This window comes from Psittacula echo (genome assembly GCF_963264785.1).
Source record: "Psittacula echo genome assembly, chromosome: 3".
In the NCBI taxonomy this organism is placed as follows: domain Eukaryota; kingdom Metazoa; phylum Chordata; class Aves; order Psittaciformes; family Psittacidae; genus Psittacula; species Psittacula echo.
The window spans coordinates 51,342,265-51,360,112 of record NC_137736.1 but is presented as its reverse complement, the minus strand read 5'-3'; the positions used below and the strand labels follow the sequence as shown (position 1 = coordinate 51,360,112).

Genomic DNA, 17,848 nt, shown 5'->3' with positions numbered 1-17,848 from the left:
TCACTACGTATATGGTACACAAAGGAGAGGAAAGTTGTATAGAGCAAGACTGATATGTCTGGGTGTGTTCAAACAAATCACCATTTCATACAGTAACATGCAAAGGCAGGTGATAGCACATGAACAAGGTGGTGGGATACACAGCAGGAAACAGTGACTCTCAAAAACTGTGTGGGGTCATCGTGAATGAGCAGCTAATATGAGCTCTACGCTTTAGGAAGATGACTGAAACAGTGTATTGGAAGAGAAGGGGAACACAGGGAAAGTAGTATCTTGCCATGCAATATTACTGAAAACTTTCTAAGCTTTCTAAAATATCATGTCTAATTCTATTATTCATTTCCAATGCAAAGGAGCTGAAAAACTGGAAAACATGATAAAAGACTCATGTAAATTATTACAGAGGAGAGAGAATGTCTCCAGTGACCAAACCAGAGAGCTCTCACTGATGAAAACTGGGTTTCAAAGGTTGCCCAGCCAGGCAAAATAAGACTCATTTAGCAGAGAAAGACCTACCAAGAACCAGCGAGTTCAAGGCAGGTGTGAAAACAGAGATCAGTTGCCAATGTTTCGGGGTGGCAGCAGTACAGTGCTGTTGTCATGAACAGCAGTGTGCGGTGTGAAGGTCGGGTGCTACGTCTGCAAATCAGGAAACTCAGAATAAAAATTTTATGGTCACCATAAATGCACCTTTCGTATTTGCAGTTCTTACGTTACACGGTCACATACCAAGGTGTGACTACCTCGGTAAATATTTAGATTGCCAACGCTTTTATAACTGGGGTCTTAAAAGAGCAGAAGTAATTATAACACATGGCTTTGGGAGGCAGACAGGTCAGGACAATAGGTGGGAGTCTGCAAGCCCTCAACTTGCTAACTGGGCTTGAGTGCTCTGGGCAGCACATCTCAATCTTTCTTCTTCCATTACAGACCCCCCCACACACATGCACCTACAGGAGCTGCCACAAATTCTTCTCCTTTTACTGGTCTGATTAGTTCCTAAGTTTGCTTTTGTTTTAATTCATGTTTTCTGAGATCATGCATTGCACATGGGTGAGTTTCTTACCAGTGCTCCTGCACTGACAAATCTCACTGTCCGTTAAAGCATTTCCCTGGGCCAACATAAAGCTGATCTCTCTTCAGTGGCTCCTTCCAGGTGGTTGCCCCCACTTTCTGGAACTGCCCCCATGTGTGCTGGAGCACACAGCCTCGGAGGATTGATGGCCTTTCATCTCCAGTGCTTGTAATTTGTGAGCTGGCTATGGAATGCGTGGAGGGAAAGCAAAGCAGGGGCAGGCTGACACCACTTTCCCCGGCATCCAGGCAAACGACAGCCTAGCACAAGGATAAAAGTAGAACTGTCTCACCTTGGAGGTAGAGTTGCTGCAATAAAACACTTCTGAAATGCAGCTGCCCTTCACATATTTAAGGAATCTGCCTGTCGGGAGCTCCTTACAGGACTGCTCCTCACTGGCTCCCTGTTTGTGGTGGTAAGGTCGTTCCTAAGGAATCTATTTTGCTTTCTGCAGAATCTGATTTTATATTCTGCCTCACCAGAACATTTGTATAGGTTTCCTACTGCATCAGTCTTAGTAGGGTATCGGTCAGTTGGAAGATTGCAGTCATTGTTCAGCTATGACGATAACCAGGGAGGGGGCTAAAGGCACAGCAACCCTTGTAGAGTTGTCAGTAATGATTCTGAAGTTCTTCTTCCAGCCAAGGTCATAGCCATGATCAGCTAATGAGCAACCAGTGAGTCATGTTTCTCCTGAAGTAGGACTTTAACAGTGCCCTGTGATTTGTGCAGGGAGTTGCTTTGTAAAGCTTTAAAACCCCCATGACACAATACCAGCTAAAGGTCTCTATTGATCTCTTGGTTTTGTTTCCTTCAATAAAAATTTATAGGAATTTGATTTTCTTGTGACTTCGAACGGCTGATAAGAACAAGCTGCTCAGGCAGCACCAACGAAGTGAAAAAAGCCCAGTGTTCTAACACTGCTCTTGCAGTGCAGAAACGCTGCCGAGGCGGAGTGAAACCCAAGTGTAACACGTTGGCAACATCCTCCCATCAGGTGGTCTTTTCCATCAGCTCTAACTTGTCAGCGGGTCTGAGGGAAATATGTCTTTGTTAAGCTGTGAATGACCTACTTTGGGTATCTGGGAATAACTAGAAGCCAATCCAAGCCACAAGAGTGCATCTAATTTTAGCGGCCCTTCATTTTGTGCACACAAGCTTTTGTGTTCTGCATCTACAGGAAGAAAACATCAGTTTCTTGCTGAGCCAAAGACAAATTCTTTTGGTTTTAAATCAGCCCTTTGCTGGGTCACAATCACAGTGAAATCGTCCCACTTGAAACTGTTGAGTCTGTAACTGTCATCTCAAGTTTGCATCAAAACCTAATACTGAGCCCATTCCAAAGGATCTATGGTTCCTGACCTCTGGAGAAAACATCTAAACAACCCATGCCAGAGAGAATCTGGGCAGCTGTGTGTTGTGTGTTCCCATTTCCCTCCTGGGGTTTAATTGACCAATAGTAAAAGGATCAACTTCATAGGAAGTTTCTGTGAGTCTTCCAGCTAAGTTATAAGGGCAATCCAGGAACAGTTAAGGACAAAAGAAATGTTAGTGTGTCAGCAGGGAGTCTGAGGACACTACTGGTGGCACGGATTGGTGGGCAAAAGATCTCTGGCACAGTTTGGATAGAAGAAGCACTAAACAAATATTTGACCATCAATAGGGATACTAGTGCTGAATTTGGAAGGAAGCAAATCCAGACAGGGTGAAGTACAGCCTTCCTAGCCTCCAGTACCTAAATTGGACATTGAACACTGTCTCTCTTGCTAGGAGGAACAACATGTAGCGTCTCATAATTTAAGTCTACTGCAGTGTTAGACTAAAATGTGTTTAAATTTCACCCACACTGCACAGAAAAAATACAAACAGAGCTGACATGGCATTAATGGCAGTAGCACAACAAAATGATTACCAAGTTCTCTGGAGTCAGGGAACCTCCCAGCTGATGGGATTGACCACAAAAGCCAGGAGCACCAGCTGGCAGCTATGAACGGGGTGAACGTAGTCTGGGATTGAGTATGTGATAATGTGTGGTGTTTCCCTGTGGAGTCTGCTGAGCTTGGCAGTGCATGCCTCTTTTTAGAGGCGAACTCTAGGCTGCGCGGTCCCAGCTGTAGCCAGACTTGGCAGGACAAAGAGAGCGGTAACCACTCTAACAGCAAAAGCTGAGCTGTTTTAACAGCTAAGCCCTTTGTTGTGCTGTGACAATAGCACCCCTGCCCCAGGGTTGTGTTAGGAGTCTGCTGTGACCGTCCATCCCACCACTGCTGGCCCCTCCATCTGCAGAACAACAGGAGCCCCAAATCCCTGGCCTGGAAGCTGACTTCCCCCTTCCCAGGCCATGCACAGTGAAGTGCAAGGCGTTTTAACCCCTTCAAAAGCCCATCCTGCTTTTGGGTTTTTGTTATTTCAACAACTGTAGAATTTATTCATGCAGGTGTCCAGTGAGCTGTTACAGGATTAGCCTCAACAGTGGGGCAACAATGGATATGCAGTTATTGTGCAGTCTGAAAACGCATCCTCATCTTTTAAGTGTCTGGCTTTTCAATGTCATTTGGACATACTGTTGACAGCATATGTGTGATCCGTGTCTGAAGAGGCATAGTCAAAATAAACACAGGCAAAATGCTGGTCCGTGAGGCACTTTGTGATGAGAGTTGTGTTGAATTTGGTCAAGTTGTTTGTCTGATTTCTGAATTTCCCAGGTTTCAAAGGACACCATAAATACACGTTGTTAGCAAAGGTGTTTATGTAATATTTTCCTCAGACTCAGGCTGTGTTTTTTAGAGGTCCATACTTTGATTCAGGGCTGGATTTGGAGGCTGATGATTCTCTGAGGACAAGTGGTGATGAAGAGTGATGACACAACAACTGTCATCCCCAGTCCACTGACCACAGGCAGGCAAGCTGCATGCAGGGAGACTGCTGTGTTTCTGGGGGGAAGTAACCTTTGTCTCATAACAATAAGTGAGCAAGTACTTGCACCCGAGCCTAGGAGCTGTTTATGGGGCTTTGTCTGCTGCCTATTTGACACCACCTGTTGGGCAATGTATCTTAGACAGCATCTTGATTTCAGGTTGCCTTTTAATGTGGCAAATGAAAGGAAAAATAACTTGAAACCAACATTTCCTATTCTGTGGTATTTAACAGTGAAATTGTACACCACAGAAGGGACCAGGCCTGATTTAAAGATCTTTGAAGTCAGCAGAACTATTCCCACTGATTTCAATGTGCTTTGGGTCAAGGCCATAGGAGGAAGAAAACAAATGTTTTCTGCCCCGAAAAAGTATTAACCATTGGCATTCAATGAACAATAAAGTCTGATGTGTAAAATGGGTTCCTTTCGATAAGGCAGTCAGAAACTTATTTAATTTCTATCTGCTTCCTAATTACTTGTCACTAACAACACCAAAAAGAAACACATTTATAGAAGTCATAATCATATGCGGAGAAGAAAAACACTACTGTTGTTTGCTTCTTATCTTGCTCTCATTCCATTTTCTGTGCATTGTATTTCTCACTAACATAATGGTGCTTATGCTGCTGGTTATGCTATCACAGCCTAGGCACTGTAGATTTGCAGTTGAATTGAACTTCACTGCACTGATGGTGGTTGACAAATACAACAAAGTCATTCTTTTTTCTATACAATTTAATCTTTAAAACATCATAATGGTGTCTGGGGTTTTTTTGTGACTGAGAAGAAATATGTAGAGATACAGAATTTGGGGGCCAAGGAAGTGTTGTTCTAGGAGTAGTGAAGCGGGTGCCACTCCTACCTCATGGTTGGGCAGATAGGCTGCACGCAGCAGCTTCATGTGTAAAATCAGCAATAGGTTTGCCTGCAAATTTTGTCTCACCCAATTATTAAATCCAAGGAAAGGAACCTATCTGCCAGCTGCCTACTGCCCAAGGAGACCGATCACCATGTCAAAAGGCTATACTCAAGTCTAACACATGACAGCGAGCCCATCGGGATCTATACGTATCAGGGTTTTTTGGCACACAACAGCAAAGCCTGAGTAGCTGAGTCTGGCTGTGCAATAAACACCATCTAGCTGTGACCAGTCACAGAGGCGATCCCAGCCTGGTGGTGAGCTGCAGAAGAAGGTAAAACTGTGTGGCCACAGCTAGGCTGTGTTGTCTGCACATGAAAGCAGTGAATCGGTGACAGCTGGAAGATGCAGCAAGAGAGGCAGGGAGCTTGGCTTAAAGATGATGGAGAAAACAGAAGGATATGGACTAACACCATTTTAAAGCCCTCTTTGGTGGTGGCAATGACCAGCTGTGGTGTGTGTGAGAGGTATGAAGAATTTTTCGATGAGGGCGTCCCATTTCAGGGTACTTCCATGAAATCAACTTCCTCAACTTTAAACACCAACTCTGGGTATCTTCTCACTGCAGAAGCCAGTGCATCACTGGAGTTTATCATTGCTAATCTGGGTTTCGAAGAGGAGAAACCAGAGCAGAGTTAAGAACTCTTTGTAAGAATCGTTGTTTACATTCATGGGGAAACCACAGAGCAAGGCAAACATGACATAATTTTAAAAAATGCGTTGTTTTGTTCTTTTTAAAAAGCATCTGAGGTAGAAAGCATGGTACTATTTGTACTCATGTGTGGGTACTGCCAGTCACAGCCCAAGAAGACACCAGTTCAACTTGCGTTCGCTCCTCAGAAAACCACCTCCTTCTCCCCTGTATTTCTTCCCACTGCAGAGCCGCACTAATCTGGGTTGCATAAATACAGGAGGAAAACTCAACAAAGACGAATGGGTTATGAAATAATTTCATTTTCTTTCAGACGAGAATTCTGTGTCCTTCAGGCCAGGACACTGCGGTAGTCTCAGGCTGGAAAATCTTGTCATCACAAAGGCTGATTTCCTGAACGGGTGTCTTACAGGAAGCTGGATTTTCCATGGGAGTTATCCCTGCACTTTGGTGAGTGTTTTAGAGCAATTAGAAAAGATGGCATATGGGAAAGCTTTCATATTTTTATAATATGTTAATGATTAACTGACTTCCTACATCTTTGTTGACTTAGTGGGAGAGTGACAAGGAACTGTGAGGTACCTATTTGGTAGCGTAACAAGTCAGACAATTTGCAGGCGCGTTTCTTTCCACCTCCCTTCTGGAACTCGCTTCATGCAGCTGACACTGCTTCAAAGCCTCAGGCAACTCGCAGACCCACAGAAGTAAGTCTCCTTTTTTTTTTCAATGCGTCTTATTTTATGAAGTGCTGATAGAGAACAGATGGGGAGAGATTCAAATATTTATTTGTTTTCTGTAAAGAATGTTTGCCCAACTGGGAACTGAAGAATTAAGTTTTGAAGCACTAAATCATAAGGATATTGCTAAGAAGAGACCTACTTAATTACTCTGCTGTTGGGGTTTTTTTAGACTCCCTTTCTGCTGTGAAACTTAGATTGAACAAAGGGTTTTGGTTAGTAAACTGTATCCAGTATAGACCAATAAAGCTGCATCTAGGCTGTAAAACTTTGCAAAAGCAGGATTTGAATGTTAATTTCAAAATGCATGCAGTGCCTGGCAACATCCAATGCAAAAATATTTGCTTAAAACATGAAAAAAAAAAAGAAAAGAAATTAAATGCTGCTTACACGGGCTGGGAAAACAACTTTGTGCGTGTTTTACATAGGGAGAATTTATCAGGAACTTTCTTTTCAAGGTATTTACAAGTTGCAGTACAATCCCTAAAGCAAAAGCGTCCGTCAGAAGGCAGGCAAGCTGCAGGGAGAGAGACTCAACTTTGCTCTTGTGCTGCTACATTTTGTAGCATATTTTGGTGTAGCTGTTCTGGCACTCACAAAGAAACAAGTATTGTCTCCCATCCTTTTGGAAAGCTCTCCCTTCAACCACCCACCCAGCGTCTATGAAGAAAATGTCATCATAAGGTTGCAGTGTGCAGGTTGTGTGCTCTCCAATTCCCTCTTCCATGGGCAGTTCCTTACGCACGGTCACACAGTCAATGCTTGTTCTTCTTCCCTGGGTGCCTGTGCTGATGCTCTGGGTGCTTTGGGTGTTTTTCATTTCTCCCACAGGCATCAGGCATCATTAGGTCCTCTTCCTTTGGCTATGAGGTGACTCCTGCTGGGGGACATCTCATGAGGGCGTGTATTCAGTGCCTTCATCTTCCCACTCATGTGAGCTCTCTGGGACCTGGACGTGGTTGCCTTAGTCACACTCCTGATCCCTTAGTGCTCTTGTCTCTGTACCAGGCACCAGGGTAGGTGACGTTTAGGGCTTCCCTCTCCTTTCTGAAGCTCAATCCATCATATGAAATGATGCATTTAAGGAGAAGTCTTGCTGGTGATTGCATGTTTGAGAGCACTCTCTTAGGCTCCTCACAAGATGCACATCAGCCCCTGGCACAGGCCCTCACCCCATGAGGGGGTTTGAGACCCAGTGACCTGAAAAGCCCAATTATATTTAAATGCAGTCATTAAGAAAGCATGCTAGCTGTTTTCCCTACATTTACCTGCAGCTTTTACAAATCTTTCTTTCTAAGGCAGGTTGAGTCTTAGAAAGCAGATCTGAAACACAGCTGATGTGTACAGACTGATGAACGGAATTAAAAGAGCTTTTCAGTGGACCCAGTATTAATTCCAGAAGTGAAATGCGTTTGGTGCCATTTAGGTTTCTCTGCTCTGAGAACTGATACCACAGCCCCAGCCTTTTGTCACCAGCAATTACTGGAAGTAAAAGAAGCGTTGACAAAATTTCAAGTACAGCTCCATTTCTGTTTGCTGCTGAGAACATGAGGAGGTGGGACTGTGGCCACAAAGAACAGACTGTTATCTCTTTGACCACAGCACTTCATTTTACTCTTTTTAAAGGTAAGCCTCATGCACAGATGACCCCAAAAACCCTCTGTGAAACACCTGGCATTTGAGAGAGCAGCTTGCTCCATTTTTTCTCCTAAAAGCAAGCTTGCAGTAGTAGGAAAGTCAGCACAGCTCCTGGGCATCCTCATCTGTTTCTTGTAGCTAAGGGAAAAGTCCCGTTTCATTCTGTCCCAGAAGAATACAGGCAGTGGCTCAACACGCTTTCATGAACAGACTGCTCAGTGTGCAATGCTTGATTTAAATAAAAATAAGCTGTAAATACAAAAGGATCCTTGAAGTTCCTGTAAGTGGATGAATTCACTAACATGTATCATCTTTTACTATTAGCTTCTGTCTTCTCTCTCAAATTTCCATTGCATGCTAGCAAGTTTACAGTTTGCTTTTACTCAGGTAGGATATTTACTTAAAAATACATCCATGGAGTAAATGAATGATGTGTTACGAGAGAAAATGATAGCAAGGGACTATGAGGTGAGAACCCTGTAGAAGTAGCTCTTCCTTTTTTAGCTATCTGGACTTTCCAAAAGGCTGTCCCCAGAAGCTGCTGGAATGCTTGTGGATTAGACTGAAATTAAATGAAAATGATGAAATCATGGGACACTGAGATGGAACTGTGGCCACTACTTAACACACTCCTCTTGCTTCTTTGGGGGAAAAGTGTTTCCAGTCATGCTTTTTTGGTCCACTGGCATACACACCACACTGGCCTAGCTTGTTCCTCCTGGCAAGATTGCCTTTGTAGGCTACCTCTATCCTGTGACATAGCTGGCATGCAAACACTGGATGCTGAAATCTGAGTGAGTTTCCAAGTCAAGAACCACATGCCAGCAATACCAGCTAATTATACAGAAGACCTTCTGTAGCTGACTGAATTCATGCTGAGTTCATTTGCCTTAGGAAATGTCATAGAGTGATCGTGTTACATCATTGTATTATTCAAAGCATATAGGTAATGTTACTATACGAATTAAATTAGTTAAAAATACTTACATGATTACTAAAGCATGAAACCAGGCAATAGATTATGCCAGCGCACAGACTGCCATATGATCTGGGCTTTGAGCTATATTTTATCCAGTACAGCTCGAAACACGCAGGGACTGAACTGTCACATTTTTCTCTCAGAAGGCTGGAAAGGGCATTTGCCCAGGGACCAAAAGGCTTTATTAACGAAAATTTGTCTTTGCTTTTCTATGCGAATGACAAGTTAGTGACGGATCCAGTTCTTCCTTTCCAAAGGGGAAGCCTCTGTCTTCGAAACCTACGGGAAAGGGCCTGCTGGTGTTGGAGCCGAGTTCAGCTCCTGCATCATCTCCCATGGCTGGAGGCTTGGGCAGCATTTCCCCTTTCTTTCTCTTCCTTTTTCTTTCCCTTCCCTTTCCTCCCCTCTCACAGGAACGAGCCGCCGGGAAGGTGAAATCCTGGAGGGAGACGCCCCCTGCCGTTCATTCCTGGTTTTACTTGGCATCTGCAAGGGAAATGCCTTTCCGCCCCCCCCACCCCCCCCCCCCCTTTGGAAATGTTTGCACAGTGGTCCTGAAAAATGAACGTATCACGTTGCATTTAGGGGAAACGAGCTTCCCTCGTGCTCTTTGCCCGCTGGCACGTGGTCACAATGCGTGACCATGCGGGCTGGTGCTCCGGCTGGACCGCTGCAGTGGGATGCCCTCGTCCCATGGGATGCCTAAGGTGTCATGGATCCTGCAGCCTCCAGCAGTGCTCAGGCTTAGGGTTCATGTCAGACACTTGAAACTAAATACGTTCTTATCCAAATATGTTCTTATCGCTTGCTTTTTGCAAGCGATACATATCTGGTCTCATTTGATGTAAAACCTGTAGTGTGTTTATTAATATTCATAATAATAGAGACTGGAATGAGTACTCCATCTTTGTTTTAATTATGACATGTTTTCATATGATAAGCAAATTCCTGTAACTAATTCACCTTGATATTTTGTTCCTTATGTTCTTGCTGAATCTTAACACCAAGAGGTCCGAAGTACAGGCTTCTGACTTTCCAAACGAGGCAGGTATACGAACTGTAATTCAACTTCATCATCCTTCTCAAAAGTATTTCTTTTTCACCTTGTTTTTGCTCTAAGTCAGTGACACCAGGTTAGATCAAGTAAGTTCCAGGGGGCAGGGTGTGGAGAAATAAGCCAAAATGAATCATTTCCTACAAATGCAATGCTTTGGGTCTAGATATTTGGTACCTCATCTAAAGCCCATCTTTTTTAGCTGGTTATTCTCTGGTGTTTTCAAAATTTTTGTGTAAGTCTTGAATTCTTCCATTCTGTGTGTTTGCTGCTTCTGTGGATTTTGTGAATCTCACAGGAAAAAAGAATTTTCCTATTTTTTACTTTTATAATTAAATTCTGGACACCCTGCTAAGTAGCTTAGCACATGATGCTTTTTTAGAGGGCTCAGTAATCATGGATACAATGTCGTTTAATTGTATGAGCAAACAGGTAGGTCAACTCAGTATTTGAAGATGTATACTGATACCGTTCTCTGAGCAGCTCTCAATGACACAGATTTGCCTGCTTGCCTATCTTGTATGACCTTGATGGCAGCAAGTTGTTCAAATGACTACTTATGATGTATACAGAAAGTGTTACAGAAATATGGGCTCTGCACAAAATGGTACTTTAATATGATTGAGGCTTGGCCTCTTTGTGCACAACTGATTCAAACAGAAGCAGAAGGAGACAGTGCAGGCCTCCTCTGGTCACTCTCTTTCCTTTCTATCATCTTCCCATCACTAGACGTGTACAAATACAATACTGTTTTGAGGTGGAACAGAAAGAAAACCATTTTAATGCCTTATGCAGCTACTAATGTGCTGTGTGGCTGCTGAACTGTTAATTAGATAGGGGGAGTTATAATCACTCTGTAAATAATGTAGCAAATTGAGAAAGCATTTATAAATGGTTTCGGTTTAAGTAGATAAAATGCAAGAGGCTATTCCGGAGCAATTTTCTTCATGCAGGAAGGGATTAAATGTACATTTGCAATAATGGAGATTAATATGTCCCACAGGAAATCAGTCCTATTGGAGATACACAGATGAAGTGGGAGGCCAAAATGATAAAACTGCAGATGTTGCCATGCTTGGCTGGCACTAAAAACCACCCCATCCTATCTTCTTATCATTGGCATCAGCTCCAGGACTGAAGTAAGTATACAGTGGGCACTGGTACAAGATGATGGACAGTGTTTGCCTAAGGCTATATTGTTATGAAGATGTTGTTTTATTTAAGATTTCCGCAGATGGATTTTTGCAATTAGATTGTATCACCAACTGAATCTGTTAGCTTAAGTAAGTAAAAAAGCTCCTGCTTTAATAACAACACATAGTTGCAGATCTACCTTCTTACTAGAGCGAGCAGTATTTTTCCAGTCTTCAATTCAGTGGAACCAGGAGTTAAAGTATTTCAGATGACTCATAAAATATGAAGATCCCCAGAACCTTTCAGATCTACACAATAAGTTCAAGGCCACATCTTCTCTGATATAGATCATTCCTATAATTGTTCAGAAGGTTGTATGAAAGACATGGGAGATCAACAGATTATTTTTTTAAAGTAGAATAAACACTAAATTTGCACTTGGAATGCACAAAAAGAAGCCCCAAACAAACCATCTAACATCTTTTACTAAGCTAAATGACTAAAATCTTTTCCATGGCAGTGCTAGGATGATTTGAAGCAGAGAAAATGGGCAGGTTATGAATGAGTGTGATTTGCGAAAGGGAAACACTAAAAAATCTTGGTTAAAGTTTGAGGGTGAGAAAGCAATGGCAGCATATCCAGGCTGTAGCCCCTGCACAGAGCATTGTATTTCTGATTAATTCAAGTGTTCCTGCTAACAAAGTCATAGCTAAATAATGGTCAACGTATTAGACTCTGTGGCCTGGATTTGCTCATGTCTCTGAACTACGGTGTTTTGTGTGCAAGCCTGGTCCCAGCAGCTCTCAGACAGGGCAGCACAAAAGCAAAAGTCTGTTCAGGTCAGGCTGCTGCACCGAAAACACAACTGCAAGGAGCGAGAAGCATGAAGCATGGCTTCTGCGGCTGCTCTTTGAGATCTCTTGCAACAGCCAGAATCCTGAGGATTTTGTCAGATTTAGTTTCTACTAGCCAGTAACCTGGTTAATGAGGATCTTTGAACATAATGGTTAATTACCAAAGAAGAAAATAGCTTGGAAAAAGATGTGAATTTTCCTGTTGTGAATGTAGAAAGGAGATTGTAATGGGAGCTAATCAGAGACTCATTCTTCCCCTTGTGATGCAATGATATATTAGGAATAAAATGTAGATGTTACTTGTCTATGACATTAAACTTCAACAACTCATTACAGTTGGGGAAAGATGAGTACCGTCCTCCCTCTGTACACATATTCACTCCTGCTTTTACTTTTTCACTATCAAGTTCACCTATTCACCGAAATAATAACTGCCTTTGTAATCCTACATTGTTTCTTTCCAGTGCCTCTCTCACTTCACATGGCAATTGCGTCTGCAACAGAGCAGAAGACCTCCAGAGAATGAGCTCCTTGGTCAGCAGCTCACACCTCCAGCTGGCTGCCTTTGCTCTGGGTACAGTAGGCTGGATCCTTTGCACTGTTTCAATGGGAACTGTGGAATGGAGAGTGTGGCATGTGGACAACACCACCATCATCTCCTCTGGCATTGCCTGGGTGGGGATTTGGAAAGTCTGCTTCATCAGTTACCTTCAGGTCTCACCTGGCTATAAAGAACAGTTCTGCCATAAATTCAGTGGCTATGACTCCTCTATCCCAGCTGAAATCTATGCTGCTCAGGGTCTCCTGTTGATCGCCATGTTCACGGGCTTGCTGGGACTGACTGCCACAATCTTTGCTCTGAGGAATGTTTATATGGGAATCACTTACAAAACTCTCATTACCCGTTTCTTCCTGGTGGGTGGCTGCTTCTACATATTCGCTGGTCTGTGTGTCCTGATTCCTGTGAGCTGGAATTTCTATTCTGTAGCACATAACCAGAGCATTGCTTTTCCTCCGTCTTATTACATGCCCTCAAGCCCAGTGGCACAGGAAGTCGGTGCTGCCATTCCTGTCGGGATTGTAGCTGTCATCCTCCTGCTACTAAGTGGGATTTTTTCTCTCTTGTACAGATTTCCGGTGACCACAAACGCTATCACAAAATGCTGACAGGATAAATCCCCCCAAGCTGTTTCAGAACAAGAGCATAGTCAAGAGATAAGGACAGCAGCACAAGTGGCTTTGTAATCAAGGCACTGCAGAATTTGACTTTACTCTATAGTGGCCACACTATTTTGTATATGAACCAGCTGAATTACTATCTTAGTTGTCACATATGACCGGAGGCTCATCTTTCAGATGACTGCTGATGAACAACACCTGCAGTTAAGTTTTACCAGTTGTCCTCTTTTGTATATACAAATGTCACTGATTAATTTATTTTTTGTGTAAGGTATTTACCGTGCTCAAAGAGCTGACTCTGAACTAACCGTTCTGTTAGAAAGATGTGAAATAATATGTTAAATGTGAACTTGTTTCCTTGTTGGTACTAAGCTATTTTGTTCATTATTTAATTACCTTTGTAGCTAAGTATCTTTTGTGACACATCAAAACTTTAAAAACCAATAATATGAATGTCATCATGGTTGCGTCAGAGTCTTCCCTGAATTGTCTCATGAAGGTGTTGCCAGTTTCTCCTCTTCCTCGAGGGCATATAAAGAGACAAGTCTTTAATGCTTCTATTTTTCTTTCAAGCTATTTGCATTTTATGTTGCAACGTTTGCCTGTGGGCAAGGTGAGCTTAGTTCCTCACTTAGGCAGAGCCAAAAAGTCTGCAACTGTTTGCTTCTTCATCAGACACTTCACCAAACTCAAAGGTATTGCAAAAGATGGAAACAACTTCTACTAGTCATTACAAAACTGCCAGCAAAATTCATGCTCTCAGTAACCAGGGATATTCAGTGCAACTCACAGGGTATGATTCATCTGAGGGAGACATCTATACCTAAACTGGTTTATCACCAATTTAGAGACAAAGGCAGTCTTTTTTCCAAAATAGATGCCCAGAATGGCTGGAGATGACATGCTCCCTAAAAACCTGTTTCTCTTAATCTACTGTAACGGCTGTAAACAACTACAGTTGCTAACTATGGTGTACACAAGCAAACTTCACCTAAGCTAGATAAAGCTAGGTGAAATCAATCTGTCACTTAAGTGAAATTTCATATGCCAGTGCCATTAAAAAACAACAAAAAAGGAGAAGTGTCACAAATGCTGTAATAAGAGCAGTTAAAAAAAAAAAAAAAGAGGTTGAGAGGAATGAATAAACACTGCTGAAAAACCGGTGATCTCTTGAAAAGAGCTACCTCAAAATGGTATGACACTTTGAAAGAAATGCTACAGGAATCTAAGTAATTTTAGTTTTACTCTTTTCATTGTCCTCCGTTTTCCAAAATACTAATGGGTTCAGAGGAAGAAGAAAAGAAAATGTAACGAAAATGAAATAATTCTTATACATTGCAAGAAAAGGTAAAACGCCAGCAAACTGGATCTGACTGCTTGTGGCTGCTACTACCTCATCTTGTCCTAGAAGTCTAATTTTTCCTTCACATCTTCCACACTGTCTTGACTTTGCTGTACTGTCTGTTTATACAGTCTCTACAGCACCTTCATTTCCTCTCCCGTCTTCCAGTCTCTTCCGTAACAGCAGCTTATCTCACCACTGGTAATTTTTTCATTTGCTGTAAGGATTTATCCTTTGACTGTTTACAATGTTCTAAGGCACTTTCAAGTGGTGTTTCAATGAAAGCAAGACATTTAATAGCTTTTTTATTATATACTGTTTCTAGTTTGAGTTCTACTATGCATCCTTTATAATGCTGGTATGTTTCAGTTTTAAATGTGCAAGTCAATAGAGCTGTTATCTCTTCCCACAGGGCCTACAATAATATTAGATTTTATCTTACTGTAGTTGTAAGGGGGGAAAAAAAAGATCTATCCGTGTGTTTACGCCAGCATTTCCCCACACTAATAAACCACCAATATTCCCTGGCAAGGAATTTGAACTTTAACAGAAAATAACTATCTTCAAATTTTTGCGTTCATATATGCACAGAAATGCCAATACCCCCAACTGTGTTTGTTAGCTATCTTCACTAAATTATTAGGTTCAATTTGCATTTATTCTTCCTGGCTAAAAGAAAAGGGAACAAATTACATCAGACACATGCTAAGTTTCTGCATTGGTGCCACAGCTGTTTCCACCAGGGATTATGTTAATCCGTGCTGATGTGTGGCTATGAAACACTGGTGGTGTGTCAAACATAGGCTAGATGGGGAGGAAATTCCCCAGCTAAACAATGGAATAGCTTACCTACGGAGATGTGTGGGTTTTTAAAAGAACATTTTGTCAAAATGAATTTAGGCATAGTGCCATGAAGACTGTAGGTATGAGTGAGCCTGCCTCAGGACAGGAGGGTGATCTAGATGGATCTTCTGGCATCCTTTCCCACTGTACTTCCTAGATCTCCAACACAGAAGCCTATTGGTAGTCACATACTCCATTGTATCAACATTATATGTTGGTATTTGACAAAACATAGTCTATGGTCAAATATCAGGCTATATTAAAACTCTCAGGCATTCCCTGAAGAAAAGGTAAGAGGAAAAAAAATCTTAGCTCAAAACAAGGGAGAGGCAAAGCTTCCATTGATTTCAATGGAACTGAGCCTGTCCAACCTAGATCCCCCAAGGCTATGGGATTCATTAAATTTTGGTGAATGTTTGCATTCATCAAGATCTTAGTACTGGAGGACAGTGGAGCTCCTGTGCTTTTACTCGACTTGCAAGGAAGCATAGCTTCTTTGTGCATATTTTCATGACACATTTGTTTAAGAATTTGAGAAGCTAAGTTACCTTTCAGCCAGCCAGTTTGTTACCATGTCAGTTGTGCTGTACAGGTATTTTTAGGGTTGCCTGCAAAATCTGGCAGCTGAAATGATTTTGTTGAAAATGCAAAAATGCAAAACTTTTGGAAGGCTATTTTTAACCTAGACTGATTTAGGGACGTGTGCTGTAGCCTGGCCCCACACTGCATTTGTAGTAGCACATTTGAGGACAGGAAGCAAGCTGTAATGCAGACAGGAGTGAGTGGTCGGGGCCTTGAGGTAGAGACAAGGGGCAAGAACCTCTTCAGCAAATTTCCCCACTGAAAAGATCGTATCATGAAGCTCTGCCTCCAGCTTCAGATCATACTGAGACCTGCTGCCTACCCAGTGACAGCACCGCTTGCCTCGTGGGCTCCACCCTGTCTAGGAATGTCTCCACCCCGGCCTCAGTCTACACATAAACCAGTCTCGCTTTATTTTTTCTGAGTTGACAATAAACAAGTGTCTTGTGATTCACTCACATGTCTGAATTCAATGCCGGGGGAATGACCTCAATACCGAGACTCCCTTTGAGTTCTGCTGGGTACCTAGACATAATGATAAGGCACCCGTCTTTGACCTCCGTAACATACTCTTTGGCATTAGTCTTCCACATGATGCTTTTTGTTAACCTTATTTATTATGTACCATCTTCCCACTTGTTCATTCATGACCACAGACCAAAATGTGTATGAACATATTCCTCTCAATATTGCTCTCAAAAAGGGATGCTCAAATAGCAAAAAAAGCTGGAAAGTGCCTAATAGTAAAACAGGCTAACAGCACGAAGTCGTCTGAGATTTTTCTCCCCAGGTGAATATGCAATTCTGAGCAACATAATCTGTGTTCAGGTAAAGGAAAAGTGAGGAACTGGAGACATTATACTGCAGAGCAGGTCATCAAATTAATTGGGTTAAGTCAGTAAACAAAATTCTTATTCAAGTCAGCAGTTTTACATGAAAAGAGTCTTAATTGCTGATCTAGCTGATTAAAACCGACGCTAGGCTCAGAAAGAAATGTCTTTGTTATCACATGGCTTATGGTATATTACAATGATGAGAGGGAGGGTGTTTTTCAGGAGAAAGCTATTTTTAGACCTTGGAGCATTTTTCCCTTGGAATGGAAAAACTGAAATGTCACAGGCAATTTCCTGCTCTTTAGGCCATTAAAATACTTCAGGACAAAGAGTTTTTGCTTAAAAAATGTAAGTCTGGCTGGCATACTGTTTAAGAGCAAAATGTTTTCTTAAAATAGGAAACCAATGTACATTAAATTAAAGGTTCCCAGAAGAGACATGTTCTCTGTGAAAATATACTTTTCCAAAACTGAACTGGGATTCCTTTCATTCTTGCCAACATCTGCATTGTCAGATCCAGGATCCACTCATGAAACACATTTTCAACAGACATATTTCTCTTTCCACTACTCAAATAATTTATTTCCCTTGATTGAGAGAGGTGAGATTGTTCAATAGAGCAGTGGTTTGGAGTGTATTGGTTCTTGATTATTGTGTCAAAACCAAATGTATGCCAGTCAAGAAAATGTAAGTGAATCTTATCTCTGAATTATAAAACCAATAAATACTGGCTTATAATTAGGAATGGAGTACAGTATGCACTGTTAAGATCCAATTCACAGAACGTCACATCACCTTGTTTCTCTTGGGATACACCTGGAAAAGACTAAGTGCGAAGTTGATCCCCAGGATGATATTTTGAAGAAGGGTATACATTTTGACTGTCCAAGGTTATTTGCAGCAGCTGAATATGCAGACCCATTACAGTAAAAATTGGGAAAGGTAAAAAAATAGATCTTGCTTTGAGTTAACATTGCCAAAATATTACCAGATACCTGAGATCAGCTGATGAGAACAATGTGTACCTGCCCACCCCACCTGCCCCACATAGCCCCAGGACAGACTTTGCAAGGAGGAGAGAAAGCATATGAGAAACTGAAAACTAGAGAC

At 42.1% G+C, this 17,848-nt stretch overlaps 1 protein-coding gene across 1 annotated transcript; it reads left to right on the top strand.

The window, feature by feature from the left end:
• Positions 1-12,481: 12,481 nt before the first annotated feature.
• On the top strand, positions 12,482-13,126 carry CLDN34 (claudin 34; the record flags this gene model as incomplete). Its single annotated transcript, XM_080613522.1, has 1 exon — positions 12,482-13,126. The coding sequence occupies one exon, from the start codon at positions 12,482-12,484 to the stop codon at positions 13,124-13,126; it is 645 nt and encodes a 214-aa protein (XP_080469648.1).
• Positions 13,127-17,848: the final 4,722 nt, after the last annotated feature.